The 16,032-nt window shown below is 39.5% G+C and overlaps 1 protein-coding gene and 1 non-coding gene across 2 annotated transcripts; one reads left to right on the plus strand and one right to left on the minus strand.

The window, feature by feature from the left end:
• Positions 1 to 1,837: 1,837 nt before the first annotated feature.
• Positions 1,838 to 15,534, minus strand: LOC105061066 (uncharacterized). The gene is made up of 11 exons (XM_073257203.1): positions 14,803 to 15,534; positions 13,946 to 14,103; positions 13,152 to 13,374; positions 12,899 to 13,041; positions 12,585 to 12,787; positions 9,700 to 9,834; positions 8,568 to 8,696; positions 6,974 to 7,389; positions 4,366 to 4,579; positions 3,437 to 3,630; positions 1,838 to 2,477 (listed from the first exon to the last, which is right to left on the minus strand). The coding sequence occupies exons 1-11, from the start codon at positions 15,180 to 15,182 to the stop codon at positions 2,270 to 2,272; spliced, it is 2,403 nt and encodes an 800-aa protein (XP_073113304.1). The 5' UTR covers positions 15,183 to 15,534; the 3' UTR covers positions 1,838 to 2,269.
• Positions 15,365 to 15,491, plus strand: LOC114912739 (U11 spliceosomal RNA). The gene has a single exon (XR_003798562.1). It is a non-coding gene; the product is annotated as a U11 spliceosomal RNA (small nuclear RNA).
• Positions 15,535 to 16,032: the final 498 nt, after the last annotated feature.

Here is a 16,032-nt window from a genome sequence, read left to right on the forward strand (position 1 = left end):
GTCTTCACATTAACACACTATTTTTGTTTGATTAATAAATTTGGACCAATGGGCTCCACCATTCTCGCCTACCACTTCTTGTGAGCACTAGTCAAGTCATTGGATGTCCGCCTGATGATCGAAGTTTCTCAGCTACAAGATACAGTAAACAATTTGCAATCCTTGTCATGAGCCATATGATAATCTGTGTGTAAAAGTATAATTAGAGTTGAATGCAAGAAAGCTGACCAGTGCTTAAAAAAACTTCCTAGTGATCAGTTTACAAGGGAGTAGCACAAGAAGCACCACCAAGTCCCAATCAATTGGGGGCTCCACTGAGAAGGAACCAAGAAATCAACTACTTCCTGTAGGCTTTTGCTGGTCCCTCATCCAATGATTCAGAACCTCAAACAGATGGTGGAACCCAGTTTTTAAACTAAGAACACAATACGGAGTGATAAACTAAGCTAATAATCCAAAAGAAGTGTCCCAACAACCTCAGAATTGTGTTTTATAATTTATGTATGCATCAGTTTTCAGATCACCAACAGATGGTAGCAGCAGCATCTTTTTCTCATAATATAAGAAGCCGACCGCAGGCATCGGCGGGACAGGCTCGATGACAATCATACTTTCTTTCTGAACCAAAAGATTAAATTCTCAGCAAGTCTAACATTTGTATTGCTTACAGAAAGCTGGTGGGTGGTTCCTAGAACTGATGGAACCAGTCCAACTCCCAGCTTTTATTGCAACCAATCAACTTCCAGAAGAGAAGAAAAACAAGAACAAGCATGCTTAGTACAGCAAGGTCTGGAAAGGGGGGGGTGGAAAGAAGGCATGGCTTGGCCTCAGTTCTTGTTTCTTGTGATTGTCAGCACTGATGAGGAGATTTAATTTGAGGAAATTAACATGCACAGCTGTCTGGGCTCCAGCAAATCTGGTACCTTACCACTGAATGCACTTGGTTCCACAAGTATTTAATGGTTTCCAGATCCCTAGAGAGGGCTTCCGTGGCCCATCTTCCTAACTGAGACCCATGCTATTCATTAATAGTGAGTGGAAAATCCCTAGATCGAGTGGAGGAAAACTTGATATCAGTATGGGAGGCTACCAAAACTAAAAATAAGGTAGGTCTGCCCATCTATCAACTAGGTTTCTGTAAGGCTCCATTTTAACCCACCTAAAGCTGTCTGAGCTAGGATACCAAAACCAATTCAGAAGATTATTATCATGCTGAGAATGATCTATTAAACATTGCAGAACTTGTGTAATTGATTCAGTGACGCAATGCATGTGACAAACCCAGTAAGTAATATTTGATGGATGATTATGACAGTCTCCCATTATTGCTTATCATCACATGACTGAAACAAAGTATTTATGCACAACTATGATCTCACCAACCGGAATAGCTTGGAATTCAATTCTTTACCATATGTTCTTCTCCTATTGATGTGAATTCTATAAATAAATTCCAACTTCTAATTATTCGCTCATGTTTACCTTTTTCTAAAGCAAGATATAAAAAGAAAGATAATTTATCATTCATTTGACACGGAATCAGGTCAAAGTTACCAGATAGTGGCTAAAAGTTGCATCAGGAGAATGCTTTACCAACGATTGGTTCATTACCACGGTATTCAAGTGCAGATGCTGCTGATCCTGCACAATTTCAACATGGAAAGGAACCGGAACTACACATTTTAATGGGCAATAAGACAGAAGCCAGCTCTTAGTGCTCAGAGTCTTACTGGAAAAGGAACTACACAACCGATATTATCAGATAGATCATCAAGATCATTGCTGTCCAACTGAGTCCTTGGGATTAATCAGAAAAAACAACCACAATAACATGATATACATGGAAGTATTAATTCGAAGACCCATAAAATGGAGTAAGGTCATAGAAAAGATTTCAAGCTGTCACCTAGTGGTCATAATGTACTTAAATATGATGAACAACATTTAAAGACTCTTAATTTAGTACAGGAAACATGAGAGAATCGGTTATGCATGGAAATGTAGCACAGCACATCTAAAAGTAATGGTAAAGTCGTTGTGCCTAAAACCCCTGCCCCCAAAGCAGTCGAGTGAGTCGCATGCACCAATGTTGCCTTTAAAACATACAAATGTGGTATACTTTCTGTCTCAAGCAATCGGACAAGCATCTACATTTCACAGAAAGGGAAGCAATTACTTGCAGATAAAGATTGAGCAAGCATTTTCAGTTTCAGTAGCCCAAACACCATCTTTCCAATGATGAGGAATAACAAAGTCTTATCTTAAGGAGTCAGGCTTGCTTCTCATCTTGAAGCAGTCCCATTGCTTTAATTAGAAATGCATACTCAAAAGCTGCATCATCACAATGTATGAAACGGCCACCCTCAGCAAAATGTCCACCACTCATGTTCGACTTCAGAATGACGGAACGTGAACAAGTGGGGCATGTGTTATCTCTCACTTTTGCGACCCATTTAGCGGCTTCCCAGACTCCTACCCTGAAGATAAGGCAACCAGAAGCATCACATTACGAGCTTGAACTGATATAAAATCAAAGACAAATCAGGAGAATGATAATGGTTTTACTGAAAAATTGTTGATAGAAAAAGCAATCTGAAAAGTGAGAACTCCCATCAATAAATACTGACTGCAGCAAAAGATAAGGAAATAAATGAAGAGGTGAGAAACTGAGAAATGGGTAATTTATTATGTTTTTCGAATGTAAACAAGGATGGGCAGCAACTTACACCACATGCAGTCGTAGAAAATCAAATAAGACATCATAATGAAGCCTCTTAAACATTCCTGGCATGATTCTATCTATTCGAAGTTGGGCATATGGGCGATATATGCACTGCAACTGCATATATAAAAAGTGTATAAAGCCCAAAGAGAGTCCATATGTAATTAGGGATCTTCATTTAAAGAACTGTGTTTTTACCCCACAAGTGATCACCTAAGCCACTACCCAAGAGACACCACATAGATTAAACCATGTGACCACCCCTACCCTTTCTCTTCCTCATCTTCTTGCCTTTCTCCTTTTTTGTCAATTAGCCTTGAGAGAAAAAGTATGCCAGGTTACATTATCAATTTATCATGTGCTGGGTGACCTGCTCGCATCTCTCACCCATATTCTTTTCTTTCTCATTTATATTTATTTCCCAGGAGAGACCGGGTATGCCAGACCGCATTGTTATGTGACATTGTTTTAGACAGAGCACTAGCATAGATAGGCGTTGGTTCAAAATTGCAACATTTTATAAAAGAACTTACAAGGGAACAGTGAAGAAAATTGATACTGTATTATTATTTTCATCTCTTTCTAAAACCAGGGTAAAAAGTTAAATAAAAAGTTGGTTAAAGCAGGCAATTAATCTTTTGACTGAATCAACAGTCCTCAGTTAAAAAAAGGAATAATACCTTAAGATCCAAGTAGATAAAAACTTTTACAAACCTTGAGTCATGAATTGATGCTGTAACTAGCACTGAAGGATAACAAACATGTGGAGATATGTTATCATATGGAGAATAACTGCGAATCATCTCATAGTCATCTTGGTTTCTAGGGTCACCAAACTCATCATAATCCAAAATGGTGAGAGGTAAACTGCGATCCAACATTGTGTTGCAGATATCAAGAAATGGAACCTGCATCCAGTCATAACCAAAAAGATTAATACAAGCATACTAATCACAAGCTACCTATGTATTTTCCATGTAAATAATGATTTCTATCCGAAAGGATAGAAACATTTTGGAAATATCTTTCAGAAAAATGAATGATTGAATAAAAATTAAATCCCTAGAGTGACTGTGCCTTCTTCTGAAAAAAGGTATTTTTTATTAAAATGAACTTTTGAGGGTACCACAAGAATTATGAAAATCCAGGAGATAAGAATTGAAAATCTTTCATGAATTTTCAAATTCTATCATTCTGCATAACCTTTTTCTTTTACCTTCACTTTTGCAAGAAAACTGCTCCAAATGAAATCTAATTTTCTTTACCAATGGTCATGTTTTCAATGTACATATTCTTTAAAAAAAGAATAAAGAATGCCACTGTTTTAATTACTCTTTCTTCTGGCTAAACAAAGAAATAGGACGGTCAGAAGATGCAACACTTAAATCGTATTGCAAAGGACCACCATATCTTCCACCACCTTCTCTACAAAAACAAATCAAACACTATGACTGCTGCCTTCATATAAATAATTTCTGTTGTTTGTCCTCTTGTTTTATGCACATATCTGATGTCTACTCTCCACTATCACTGCAAGAATATCACAGAAAGATGTGGGCAATCATAGAAAGAGTCTAAGGAAATGCATGAGCTCACTTTCTCTTTAATAAATGAGTATGATTGTGGACTAAAACAACAATTACCTTCAAAATGGCAGCACAAAACAAGTCAGGGTACATATTGATAGCTGCACCAACCAGAAGGCCTCCTGCACTGCAGCCAATAGCACCAAGCCGATTTTTATGAACAAAACCCTCCTTGACAAGATACATGCCACATGCAGCAAAATCCTTAATTGAGTTTAGCTTGCATGATCTGGTGCCAGCCTGATGCCATGACGCATCGCCTCCTCCACCCCTTTGAAAAAATGATCATTTACATTGTATTAGCAATGATAGCACTTGGAATCAAATGGAGTTTACATATTTTTGTACCACAATTTTATCAAGACCAAGCATGCTAATGGTCGTACATCTTTTCTGCACATCTCAACATACACAGTATTTAGCAGGCCAAAAACTGAGATTTTGCTGTCTATTTATAGCAGCTAATGACTATAGAAGAATGAGAACACAGGCAACTAGCAAGGCCGAAGAAGTTCAGTGAACGAATGGCAGATAGAATACCGAATATTTTAGCAGTAGTCAAAGAGGTTGTCAAACACCTGATGTTCAAGAATGGCAGAAATATGACAGAAGCATATATATATATATATATATAGAGAGAGAGAGAGAGAGAGAGAGAGAGAGACACACACACACACACACACACACATGCATGCATACATGCAACCACACCCACCCGTAAGCCACCCACATGCATGAACATGCATACATACCGCACACATGCGCATACCACATGCACACACACATGCGTGCACCCGATCACACATGCACACCCACACCCACACATGCACCTGCACCCCCACCTCCACCCATACCCTCACCCACACCCACCCACCCAAACGCGCACACACGCACGCATGCACGCGCAGACAGACAGACAGACACGCATGCAAACACGCACCACACACACACCCATGCACACGCACCCATACCCACCCTCGTATGCGCACGCATGCATGCATGCCGGCTGGCCCACCCGCACCCCCAAGCATACAGCCACATGCACACCCACACACACACGTGAGCGCGCGCGCACGCATGCAGATGCAGACCCACATGCATGCATATGTGCGTGCGTGCACACACCCGCATGCCTGCCCGCATGCACTGTCAACATTTTCTGAGGGCACATGAGGTTAAAACAGGTGGCATACCATCCTTCATCCTGGAAACCATTCCATGTGCTCTGTACACAACTTGCAATTCTTTTTTTGATGAAACAATTAGCAACACATTTATCACAGAATCCATTTCCCAACAAAAAGGGTAATCAGAAGAGCCGTCGCCACCTAGAAGCCGAGGAACTTCATCTAAGGTTGAAGAAACCAGCAAGCTCATAGAGATTATCATGTAGTTCATCTCAATTTATAATTACATAGTTATCCATATTTATTTCATATAAAGAACTTAAAAGCAATCCAATACATCTTTATTGAACCAACATTTCCCAACCCAATATATGTGAAGAATCATCTTTCAAGTTAATTATTTTGGTCTGTCTGAATGGAACAAAGGACAACTAGTTTAAGATGTTGAGTTGAAACTTGGTCTAAAACCAAATGTTAGAACTTGCAGATTCTATGTATGTCCTTGTATCCAACAAATCGTGTAGTCATTGGATTAGAAAATAAAAAATGATCAATTTTGCTTCAATTCTAGATTCACCAAATAGTGGCTTTAAATATCTAACTTTGGAAATTCTCTCCCAGGGAGAAGAGGGAATATGTTTTAACCAGCCTAGAATCTCTGACATGTAGATCACGTTTCAATCTGAGGATAAATAGTGACCGAGGGAATATGTTTTAACCAGCCTAGAATCTCTGACATGTAGATCACGTTTCAATCCGAGGATAAATAGTGACAATCTTTTTTTTAGCTTTATATATATATATATATATATATATATATATATATATATATTTTTTTTTTTTTTTTTTTTTTTTTTTTTTCAAATATCACTGCCCTAAACCCTGAAAGAGTTTAGACAAACATCTAGATTGACATGAAGCATTTAAGTCTTCAGTTTGATGCGAACTTACCCATAGTAGCTATATTCACTGTGAAAATCCAATTGAAAACAAAGCATTTTGCATTATATGTTCTCTCTCTTACATAAACTAATCCATAAACGGCAAAAGATATAGTCATGCAAGCTTCTATAACTAAGATGAAAGAAAGCACTAATGATGCAAGCTTCCACCAGTCATGGCATATCAGTAAAAACCAACTGCCCCACGAATTTGTTAATCCATGTGAATAAAATCAAGCGTCGATGTATATCCTCAATGTGCATATCAGATTATACAGTAATGAAATATCATATTCTTTATGTGATTAGTTGGGCAAAACCTTGTTGTTCATAACTGTAGAACGTAATAGACCCCATAGCAACCATCAAAGTGGCACTCACATCAGTGCAGCATTATATCCTGTTGCATAATGTAGCATATGTTGGCCAAGCAACGTCAAACTTGGGTTGCAGCATGGCCAGTGAAAATAAAGATCAAGTGAATTACCAAAACAAATTAGTATAGCTTCAATGAATGCATTGTCAAAAATTATGTGCAAGCAATTTATGAGACAACAGGCAAACTGATAACAACTAGAGGCACTGAAACAGTCTTACCTGACATCAGCATAAGCAAGAACCCAACCTCGAGAGAGCAAGCTTATGTGATCAGAGCACCAGCTTTTATCTAAAACTTCTCCATAAGCACCGTATCCATGCAAGAGCCCAGGTGATTGACCAGTATTTTTTGCTTGCCGAGAATACAAAATGGTTAGGGGAACCAGAACACCATCATATGAAATGACTTCCCCCCTTTCACAGCAAAATGACTCAGAAAGATCATTCCACTTATGTGAATCTTCTACATTTTGCAAATGCTGGTTGCTGTGAGACTGAATGCTCAAAAGATTTGAAAGCAAATTCTCAGACGAAGAATTTGCCTGAGTATTGTTAGTAAAGCCCACTACTTCGTCCCGATGTATGATTCTGAATGTCTGCTTTTCCATATTGTAGTCAACCATTACATCGGGCATCTGCATTTTTCAGAGGAGAATAAAAGATCAACACCTCTCTGAAGCTTGACCTCCAGCCTTAATAAAGGTACAGAATTTGAAATTCATGCAAAGAAGTATAGAAGACGAAGTCATGGTAGTCAAAAGCAAAAGTTGCTTCAACAAGTAAAGCCTGAGCAATAACAGCATGCAAAATAAAATTTCAAAAGCACACTACTTGTTTGGTTCCCTTAATGCCAAAAAAAATAATAATAATAAAGGAAAAGAAGCAGCAATACTGCAACATGAAAATTCAATAATTACTGAACTCAGTGAAAAAGAAATCATAATGAGGCTATAATAACTGCTTGCACCTAACAAATCCAGAATTTTAAGTAGTCCCAGTAGCAACCCCAGCCATAATTTGTGGTAATAGGAGTCTGTTTCGCTAGAATGGACAATATTTCTATTGTAGCTTGAGGAGAGACAGATCTAGTCTCTAACTGAATAAAGTTTATTGGGCCTCGAAGTGATTAAGAAGAAGTTCGGACATGAGATTCAATTTGCAGTTTGGTAGTTTTGGTATTGCTAGATTTTGTCAATAAGCAGTTGGGTTTAAGTACAGAATTGGATAAGATTATATATAATTTCTGGAAAGATTAAGCCTCTTTAAGAAATATATATCAATATTTCTTTGGCATCCAAGCTGGCTCCAACAAAATTCCCTGCATGATATCAGCAATCAACAGAGGACTGAAGCACTGTATCACCTCTTAATATTTCACGCTTCTTCTTGCTTCATCATTCCCCTCTTTAACTCCGTATAACAATTAAGAAAGAAGGTCTAGCTAGGAGAAGAAAAGAGAGGTCCAGAAATTGTGAGGACCTGGAAAAAGGAAGCTCCAACAACCCACCTCAGACAGCCTAACATATCTCCCTGAGATTACTGGTTTTTTATTTGGGCATTTCCAGCCATTGCTGCATACCAAGCAGCGGGCTCTGAGCCTTTGAATTTTTGTTCCATATCGGTGGCACATTCACTCTATAGATACATTTTTCCCAATACCATCATGTTACTTTGAGATTCTCCAACAACTTTATGGCACCGGTTCACTTTCATTATGATTTATGAAAAACATGAGTTTAAGCTATAATATCAAACAATAATATTTCAAACTTGTAAGCAAAGTGTTATCAATATAAGCAAGTGAAAGCTGTACCACTGGTGAAGATATCACAACACGGTAAGTAGATGACATGAAATCATGGTTTGAACCAGGAACAATACTGCATAGGCTTGAGGGTACTGGGAAAAACCATGGATTGAGATCCTCGATCTTTATTGCTTGCTGCAAAACAAATATATCAAAAGGTAAGCATATAACATGAACAGCTATTATTGAAAGGCCACGAAGAATAATCAGTCCTAGGATAATAAAAGCAAAAAGATTGGGATAAGGCTTCTTGGTGACCCTATTCTATATTTCATGGCCTTCGCTTACATCTACTCAAACTAGCCTTAATGTACACTCAATATGGTTGGCTCAACTTCAAAATGAAGAAAATGACTGGCATGAAAGGGAAAAGAATTAAAAGAAAAAAAAATCTTAGTTCTCAAGAGGAGGATGCTTAAAGCATTAAAGGGGGTGTTTGGTTCGCAACTGGAATTAGAATGGGAATGAGAATCGGAATGGCTTGGAATCGGAATCGGAATCGGAATGGCCAAATCCCCCTAAGCGTTTGGATCGTGACCGGAATCGGAATTGGAATGGAAAATTAAATCCATAGAGGAGAGTAGGGATTGAGTTCTATATAGATTGAGCCATTCCCATTCCACCCCGGAATCGGAATCAGAATGGGACTCCTCCCAACCAAACAGTTGGAATAGGAGTCACTCATTCCGATTCCGATTCCAAACCCCCACTCTCCCCAACCAAACACCCTCAAAGTGTATACAATGCCAGACAGTATCTGAATTCTGACACATACATGCATGCATATCACAAGTTTCACTAAATTACACTGGTTAGCATAACAACAGAATAATTAAGGAAAACAACTAATAACTACATAATAGTTAGGGAAAACAACTAAAGAGTCCAACTTTTCAAATACCAACTGAATTGGACAGTTTGAATGGTACCGTACCATTCCGACATGTTTACAGCCCTGGTACACAGTGCGTCAGTACAAGATGCAGTCCTGTGCCATGTGTCTGTACCTGGTACTGTACCATTCCGGCAAAAAACTGATATGAGGTCCACTGCCATATTTGAAACCTTGAACAGTTCACTTCAACAACCTTCCATAACACAACCCATAAATTTATAGAAATTTGATAAGCAACAGTACCTTGATATTGACATCAACTGGCAGATTTACGGAACAAAATACAGGAATCCCCTTCTGGTGAAGAAAAAGCACTAAATGTCCATGGAAGATGTCCATGTCTTGAAAGGTGATGCCCTCACCTGGTAGAACAATAGCCTGGAAAGAGAAAAAGGTAGATTTTGAAAGTCATCAGATTGGACATGGACATTTAAGCCCTTCAAAAACATAGCATAGCTGATGTTTGAGATACAAACTGAAAGTATCATCTATCATAAAGGACCAAAACGCCAAAATGTAATAATTAAGTAGAGATTTAGCTAGTTTAAAAGCTCGTGTTACACACACAAACACAGCTATTACAGTTGTATTGATAACAGAAAAATTTCTAGGTTGAACTGTACTGCACACAATAGTGGTGGAACAGGCAGGTGCCTCTGTGTTTTGAGATAGAAAGAAAATCCAATATCAAGGATAAAAACAAGCTAGTTTAATCATCACATGTTTCTTAGATATTTGAAACAAGCAAAAGGTAAGAATATTAATCGAGTAAATGAATGATATCATGAAAATTAAATTCTAAAATCTTGCAGTAAAACCTTCAGAGTCACTAAACAATGAAAATAAAGAGCATGCAATAGTATTAAAATTTTGGGTTTTGCTATGGTACTCTTTTATAATATTTTATAAAAAGTTATAAGGTATCTAGACCGTTTAATAAATTAGGGTATTTTGTTCCTAAGAGGTTAGGAGCAAGTTACCAACTTCCCACTTTTTTATCATTTTTCTGAAAAAATAATATTTTATTACCAGCCAGCCTTTTTTATTTTTCAAAAGAAAAATATATTGTTGCTTTCTAACAGTGGGAGGTTGTGGCAGAGGGGAGGGGAGAAATAGAGGTAGCAGTGGGGGTGGAGAGGGAGGGGAGGAGGAGAGGTGGCAGTGGTGCCAAAGAGAAGGGGGGGAAGGGTGGGGGGAAGAGGGGGCAGAGGTAGTGGCAGCACCAGAGATGGAGGGGAGGAGGGAATGGTAGATTGGCCTTTCACTGCCGCTTTGTAGGAGGGTGCAATGCCGCAGATGGGTGGTGGGGCACAAGCTAGAGGTCAAAGCAAGGGGGGTACCGACCTTAAAGATCACAACGAGCGAGTCGTTGGGGAGAGCCACGGTGCTGCTACCTTCTCCTCCAACAGCTTCGGACTTGCTAGCACCATTGCCTCCATTTGTTGCAGGCTCTATAGAGAGTCCTCCAGCAGCACGATGAGACAGCTGTAGGGAATGGATGCCACTACCCTCTTCCTCCTCCCCATATCTTAACACCACCGCCTTGGACGGTCTAGGATAGTGGCAGAGGAGGAGGTGATGGGAAAGAAGAGGCTGAGGGTGGATCTCAATGCCACTACCCTCTTCCTCATATCTCAATGACACCGCCACTCCCTCCCCTCCCTCCACAACGTCGCCCACCATGCACCTACAGCCCTTTGGAGAGTGACGGCACTTTAACCTTGGCATCCCCCACCTCTCTTTCCATCCCCTCGACCTCCTCTCCGGCCCTCCTCCGAGCATCCTTCCCCTGGTCTCTTCCGCTAAGGTTAAAGTGTCCTCACCCTCGCAGCCACCACCATCCACCGGCATCGAGCATCGAGGCTAAGGGGGAAACCAACATTCAAAAATAGCCCATGTGGTTTCACATAATTACTGACCTGCCATCCGATTCAATACAAAAATGGCCTTGATGTTTGAGATATCTACTGCACCAAACTAGCTAGAACCAATTGTCGATAGACATGTCCACATTGAGTCGAACGACCAACAATAGGTTAATAATGAAAGGACAAAAATACCCTTGGAGCACCATGGCAAAACCCCTAAATTTTTCAATAACTAATAGGTGTTTCTTATATAGTTAGTCATTTGTTAAATGAATACCATCATTTCATTTTACTTTTTAATTATATGACTTTAAGGTCAAAATTCAATGATCTTGATATCCACTTGATTACATAGAAGTCCATCTCTATGAAAAAAGAAAAAAAGAATGTTCTAAGCAGGGTTTAAGCATCTATGGGATGGTGGGGAGACCCACCATCCCATGTCAGGGCAAGGCCCATCTTGAGTGTTAGAATTGGACAAGTAAAGAAATGGACCCGGACGAGATAGGGCATCCACTGTTTCAAGGTTAGGTACACAAGGTATCCTATTCCAACGTAAAAACGTAGAAGGCCCCATCCCGCAGTATTTAAAACCTTGGTTCTAGGAGTCTTCAAGTCTCAAGTAGATAATGCCATCATTTTAGTTACTAAAGTCCAAATTGATGCATCTAATGTTAATGAGTGGGTTTAGCCCAATAGCTAGCTAAAGTCAATGGTCTAAAGAAAGCACATTCCTATTACAACTTTCCCAAATTATTTGGAAAAAATATAGTATCTTTTTCTCCTATTTTTCATTCGATCATGATTTACTCCCTGTTACCATTAAAACTTCCCCTTTGCTAGCAAGTTGTTCAGCAAAATGACCAAAGATGATTGAACTTCCATATGAAATCTACTCCCTCTTGATTAAATCACTGTTTAGTCAAAACCTGTAAAGTGAAACGATCACATTATTTGCATAACAAAATATGAAGGATTTTTTATTGATCAACTGGGAAGATACTAGAATAACAATAAGAGTTGACTAGTAGTAGCTTCGTATGCATAGCAACATTAATGTGGCAATCCATACAAAATATTCTTGATGTATAAGTTTATCAATGCATTATCACTTTACTAAGCATGCATATACCACTTTGTGCAAAATAGAATGCCATTGGTCATTGCAGCATGCATCATCATGACCAAACACGTTTTGTAGTTTACCATAACTCGTACCAAACATCACAATGATATTCTATGTGTATTGAAGAATACAACCTGCCATCCTGCCAGCAGAGATTTCTCAGCTCTGCATCTAGCTAAATAATAGCTTCCAACAGTTGATACCATGTCTCCTCGAGGAGCATTAGTAAGAATATAGAAAAAACCATAGTGGTGTTCCAAAAAATATTGCACACCAGGAACACGTTTCCTAACTGGCCAAAGGCCATCTTTTACATTCGTTGCATCAATCACATAAACCTGTAACGAGATAAAAATCGAACCCATAAGGATGCATGGTCACAAGAAACTTCTTGGACCTTTATAATTAATTTTACTTCACAGAAAAGAGATATTAGAAATGTGACCTTCCTCAGATGACGTCCTTGAGTTAGAATTGATTGTGATAAACTTGCCATCTTTTGTGCTTGCAATGTCCACACAGCAACTTGCATCGTTTTCAGTAAATAGCAGATCATCTGCTTCATCTGACCGCAATTTTGTGCAAAAAACCCTGCTAACCAAAGCCAGACCAGAACAGTAAAACAAAATAAATGTAAAATCACAGTTTTTCTTAGATTCATTTCCAATTAAAACAATCCAAAAACAAGGGAAGAGAATTGCCTGTTAGGCCTCTGAGTTTCATCGCAAACAGTATACAACAAACAACTGCAATCCTTAGCCCATGCCAAGCTAACAATCCCCTCTACTCTGGGACTTGCAATGATATGTCCAGTTCTAAGATCTTTAATGTGAAGTACAAACAATTCACTACCAGAAGTGTCCAGTGTATAAGCAAGGAACTTGTGATCTGGAGAAATTCGACAAGTCCCTATATGAACATAACCTGCATGTGTTTCAACTTATTAATAAGCTAATTCTACCGAGGTCATATAAAGAAGATAGAGGAGCAGAAGGTAGTAGTTTCCATGCAACCAGGAAGAAAGGAAAATAATTGAACCAGAGACCAAAAGGAGAAGCTAAACACACAAAAAGAGGGAGAAGTTATTGAACTAGCATACACAAAACATGGTGATTATGTTGCTAATTGATGCATAAGATAAAAACAACTGTCAAAATTCTTATAAAGATTAAGCAAGAAGTCAAAAAACAAGAGTGACGCTGTTGCAGGGATCCTCCAGAATCCCCTTTGAGGAACTCAATAACTGAACAGTAGGGCAGTAGCAGGGCTAAAGCAAAAGGTGACTATAGTTGATACACAACCAGAACATAAAGTAAGTAATACTCTAGCTAAAAAGATATATAAAGTAGTTTCCACGAAGGCTTCAGTCCAAAATCAAGTATAAAATTGCATTCAATGAGTGAGTATGATATCATGAAGGCAATATATCATCAGTTGATCACAAAACCAAGGCCCACAAACAAACAATCAAAAAAGTAACATCATGAAGACATGCCATATTTTTCTGCAACTTCATTCCAATCAAGCAGCATTTCCTCCTTCCCGAAGCCTCTCATGTAATTGAGGAATGCTTTTGCGAAACCATCAGAATGACTAAGCCTCCGATACAGAACAGGATATTCCTTCCCCTCAGGGATGTATTGATAATATAACCTGTTTCAAGAAATTAAAGTCCAGTTAACATAATCCAAAAGAAATACAATCAATATTTAGGAAAAAATTGGACGTAGGCACACAGACAAACTAAATCCGAAGAAAGCATTTTATGCTTCCACTACATGGTTTAACTAGCATGAAACTAAAAGAAAAGAGCATTTGATTTCATTTTGGTTCGAAGTAAATCAGAAGTATGAAACAGTAGTGAGTTCTGAGGTAAGATACACAATTGCCGACGCAGTCTTGGACATCATGCAATATTTCGAGGACTACAAGTTAACCTTTTTCAGACTTTAACATGAACATATCGGTGGAAATTTTGAACCTCTGATCATTCACAATGTTATAAGGCACTCAACCACTAGAAGACGGTCTGGAAAAACATAAATGATGTTTATGGGTTCAAACAAGGGTAACTAGAATTACTCAATTGATGCGACTTAATTTAAATCATTTTTGAAGGAACTCTTATCTTTGTTTTTATTTTAAAACCGATATAAAAATCAAAGAGTTGCAGTACAATGCCTAAAGTTTCAATTTTTAAGAGTCAAAAATAGATTAACTAGAACTACTTTAATCGACGAGACCTAAAAGTCCAACCTTTTAAGAAAAAAATAGGGAACTCATGAGGAAATGCTGTGAATAAGGTAACGGGACAAAAAAGAGGGAAGGGTTTAGCGTAGTTTTGGAGCAGACCAAGGACCCCATCGCTCCGGGGGGGTGGAGAGAGTGGGCGGCATCCGGGCCTTCATCTCGGCGACCAGCCGCCGCTGGAGATCGCGGGTGTCAGCCATGACGGCCTCGGCGTAGGCATTCTCCCGGTTCAGATGGTCGAGGAGATCCGGGTCGTCGGTGTTGGACATCCAACGGTACGGATCCTCCCAGTTCCTCCCGTGGGCGGAGGCGGCAAAGGGGATCTTCTTGGGGACGGGCGGTCTCAGAGAAGGGAGAGAAGGTAGCGTCCGCTTGCACGAAGAATAGCAACAGGAGGAGGAGGAGGAGGAGGAGAAGGAGAAGAAGAGAGAAGAAACTATGGGGAGAGGGGAAGAGGAAAAGAGTCCTCTTCTCCTCAACATGGCGCGCTCAGTAGCCAGCAGCAGCGGGAAAAGAGGAATAGAGAAAGGGTAGCGTAAAGGTAGAGAAGAAAGCGAGAGGGTAGAATGAAAAGGATGGGAAAATAGTCCCACATCGAAACGAGGAGAGTGGAGAAGGAGATGAGTCGGGTATAAGACAGAAGGGAAGACGAAGGGTTTAAGATTAAAAGGGTCGGTTGGCTATGTATGCCACGCCCACCCTTCGTTGGTGGGTGCTGTATGGCTATCAAGACATATGGCCGACATAATTTGTGGGAACCGATAGGGTTGGCTCGCTCGGCCGACCCTCCAATTCGCGTCACAAAGTGTTCTCTGGCTTCCATCCCTCAACGATGGCCTAAGCGTGTAGCGATGTAGGAAATCAGGGTGCTCGTTTTGTTTTCAGGGACTCAATCTAACCTTTTGTATGGGTTCTCTCTGCATCCTATCCTGCTTATGTATGTGGAGGACGTAATGACGCTCCCTAGAGAGCACGCACAATCAAAAAAAGAAATAAAAAAGAAATAGGGGTGCGTGCGAGGCCGGGGGAAAAAAAAAAAAAAAAGCTTCATCGACGAGATGGACATCTTTCTGCCAGAGACAACCGCTCCTTGGCATCTGTGGATTGGCGGTCCAATGCAACAAGATAAGGTCCAATTAACAAGATAAGGTCCAATTAGAGAAGAATAGTTGTGGCAATCCAATGAGATCAACAAGATAAGGTCCAATTAGAGAAGAATAGTTGTGGCAATCCAATGAGATCAAGAGACCGATGGCTATGGCGGTGAGGAGAAGAGACGGTGACATAAGCATGCATGCATAATCTCTACTCAAATTTAGTCAAAACAAAAAT

The sequence above is a fragment of the Elaeis guineensis genome, chromosome 1, assembly GCF_000442705.2.
Source record: "Elaeis guineensis isolate ETL-2024a chromosome 1, EG11, whole genome shotgun sequence".
NCBI lineage: Eukaryota > Viridiplantae > Streptophyta > Magnoliopsida > Arecales > Arecaceae > Elaeis > Elaeis guineensis.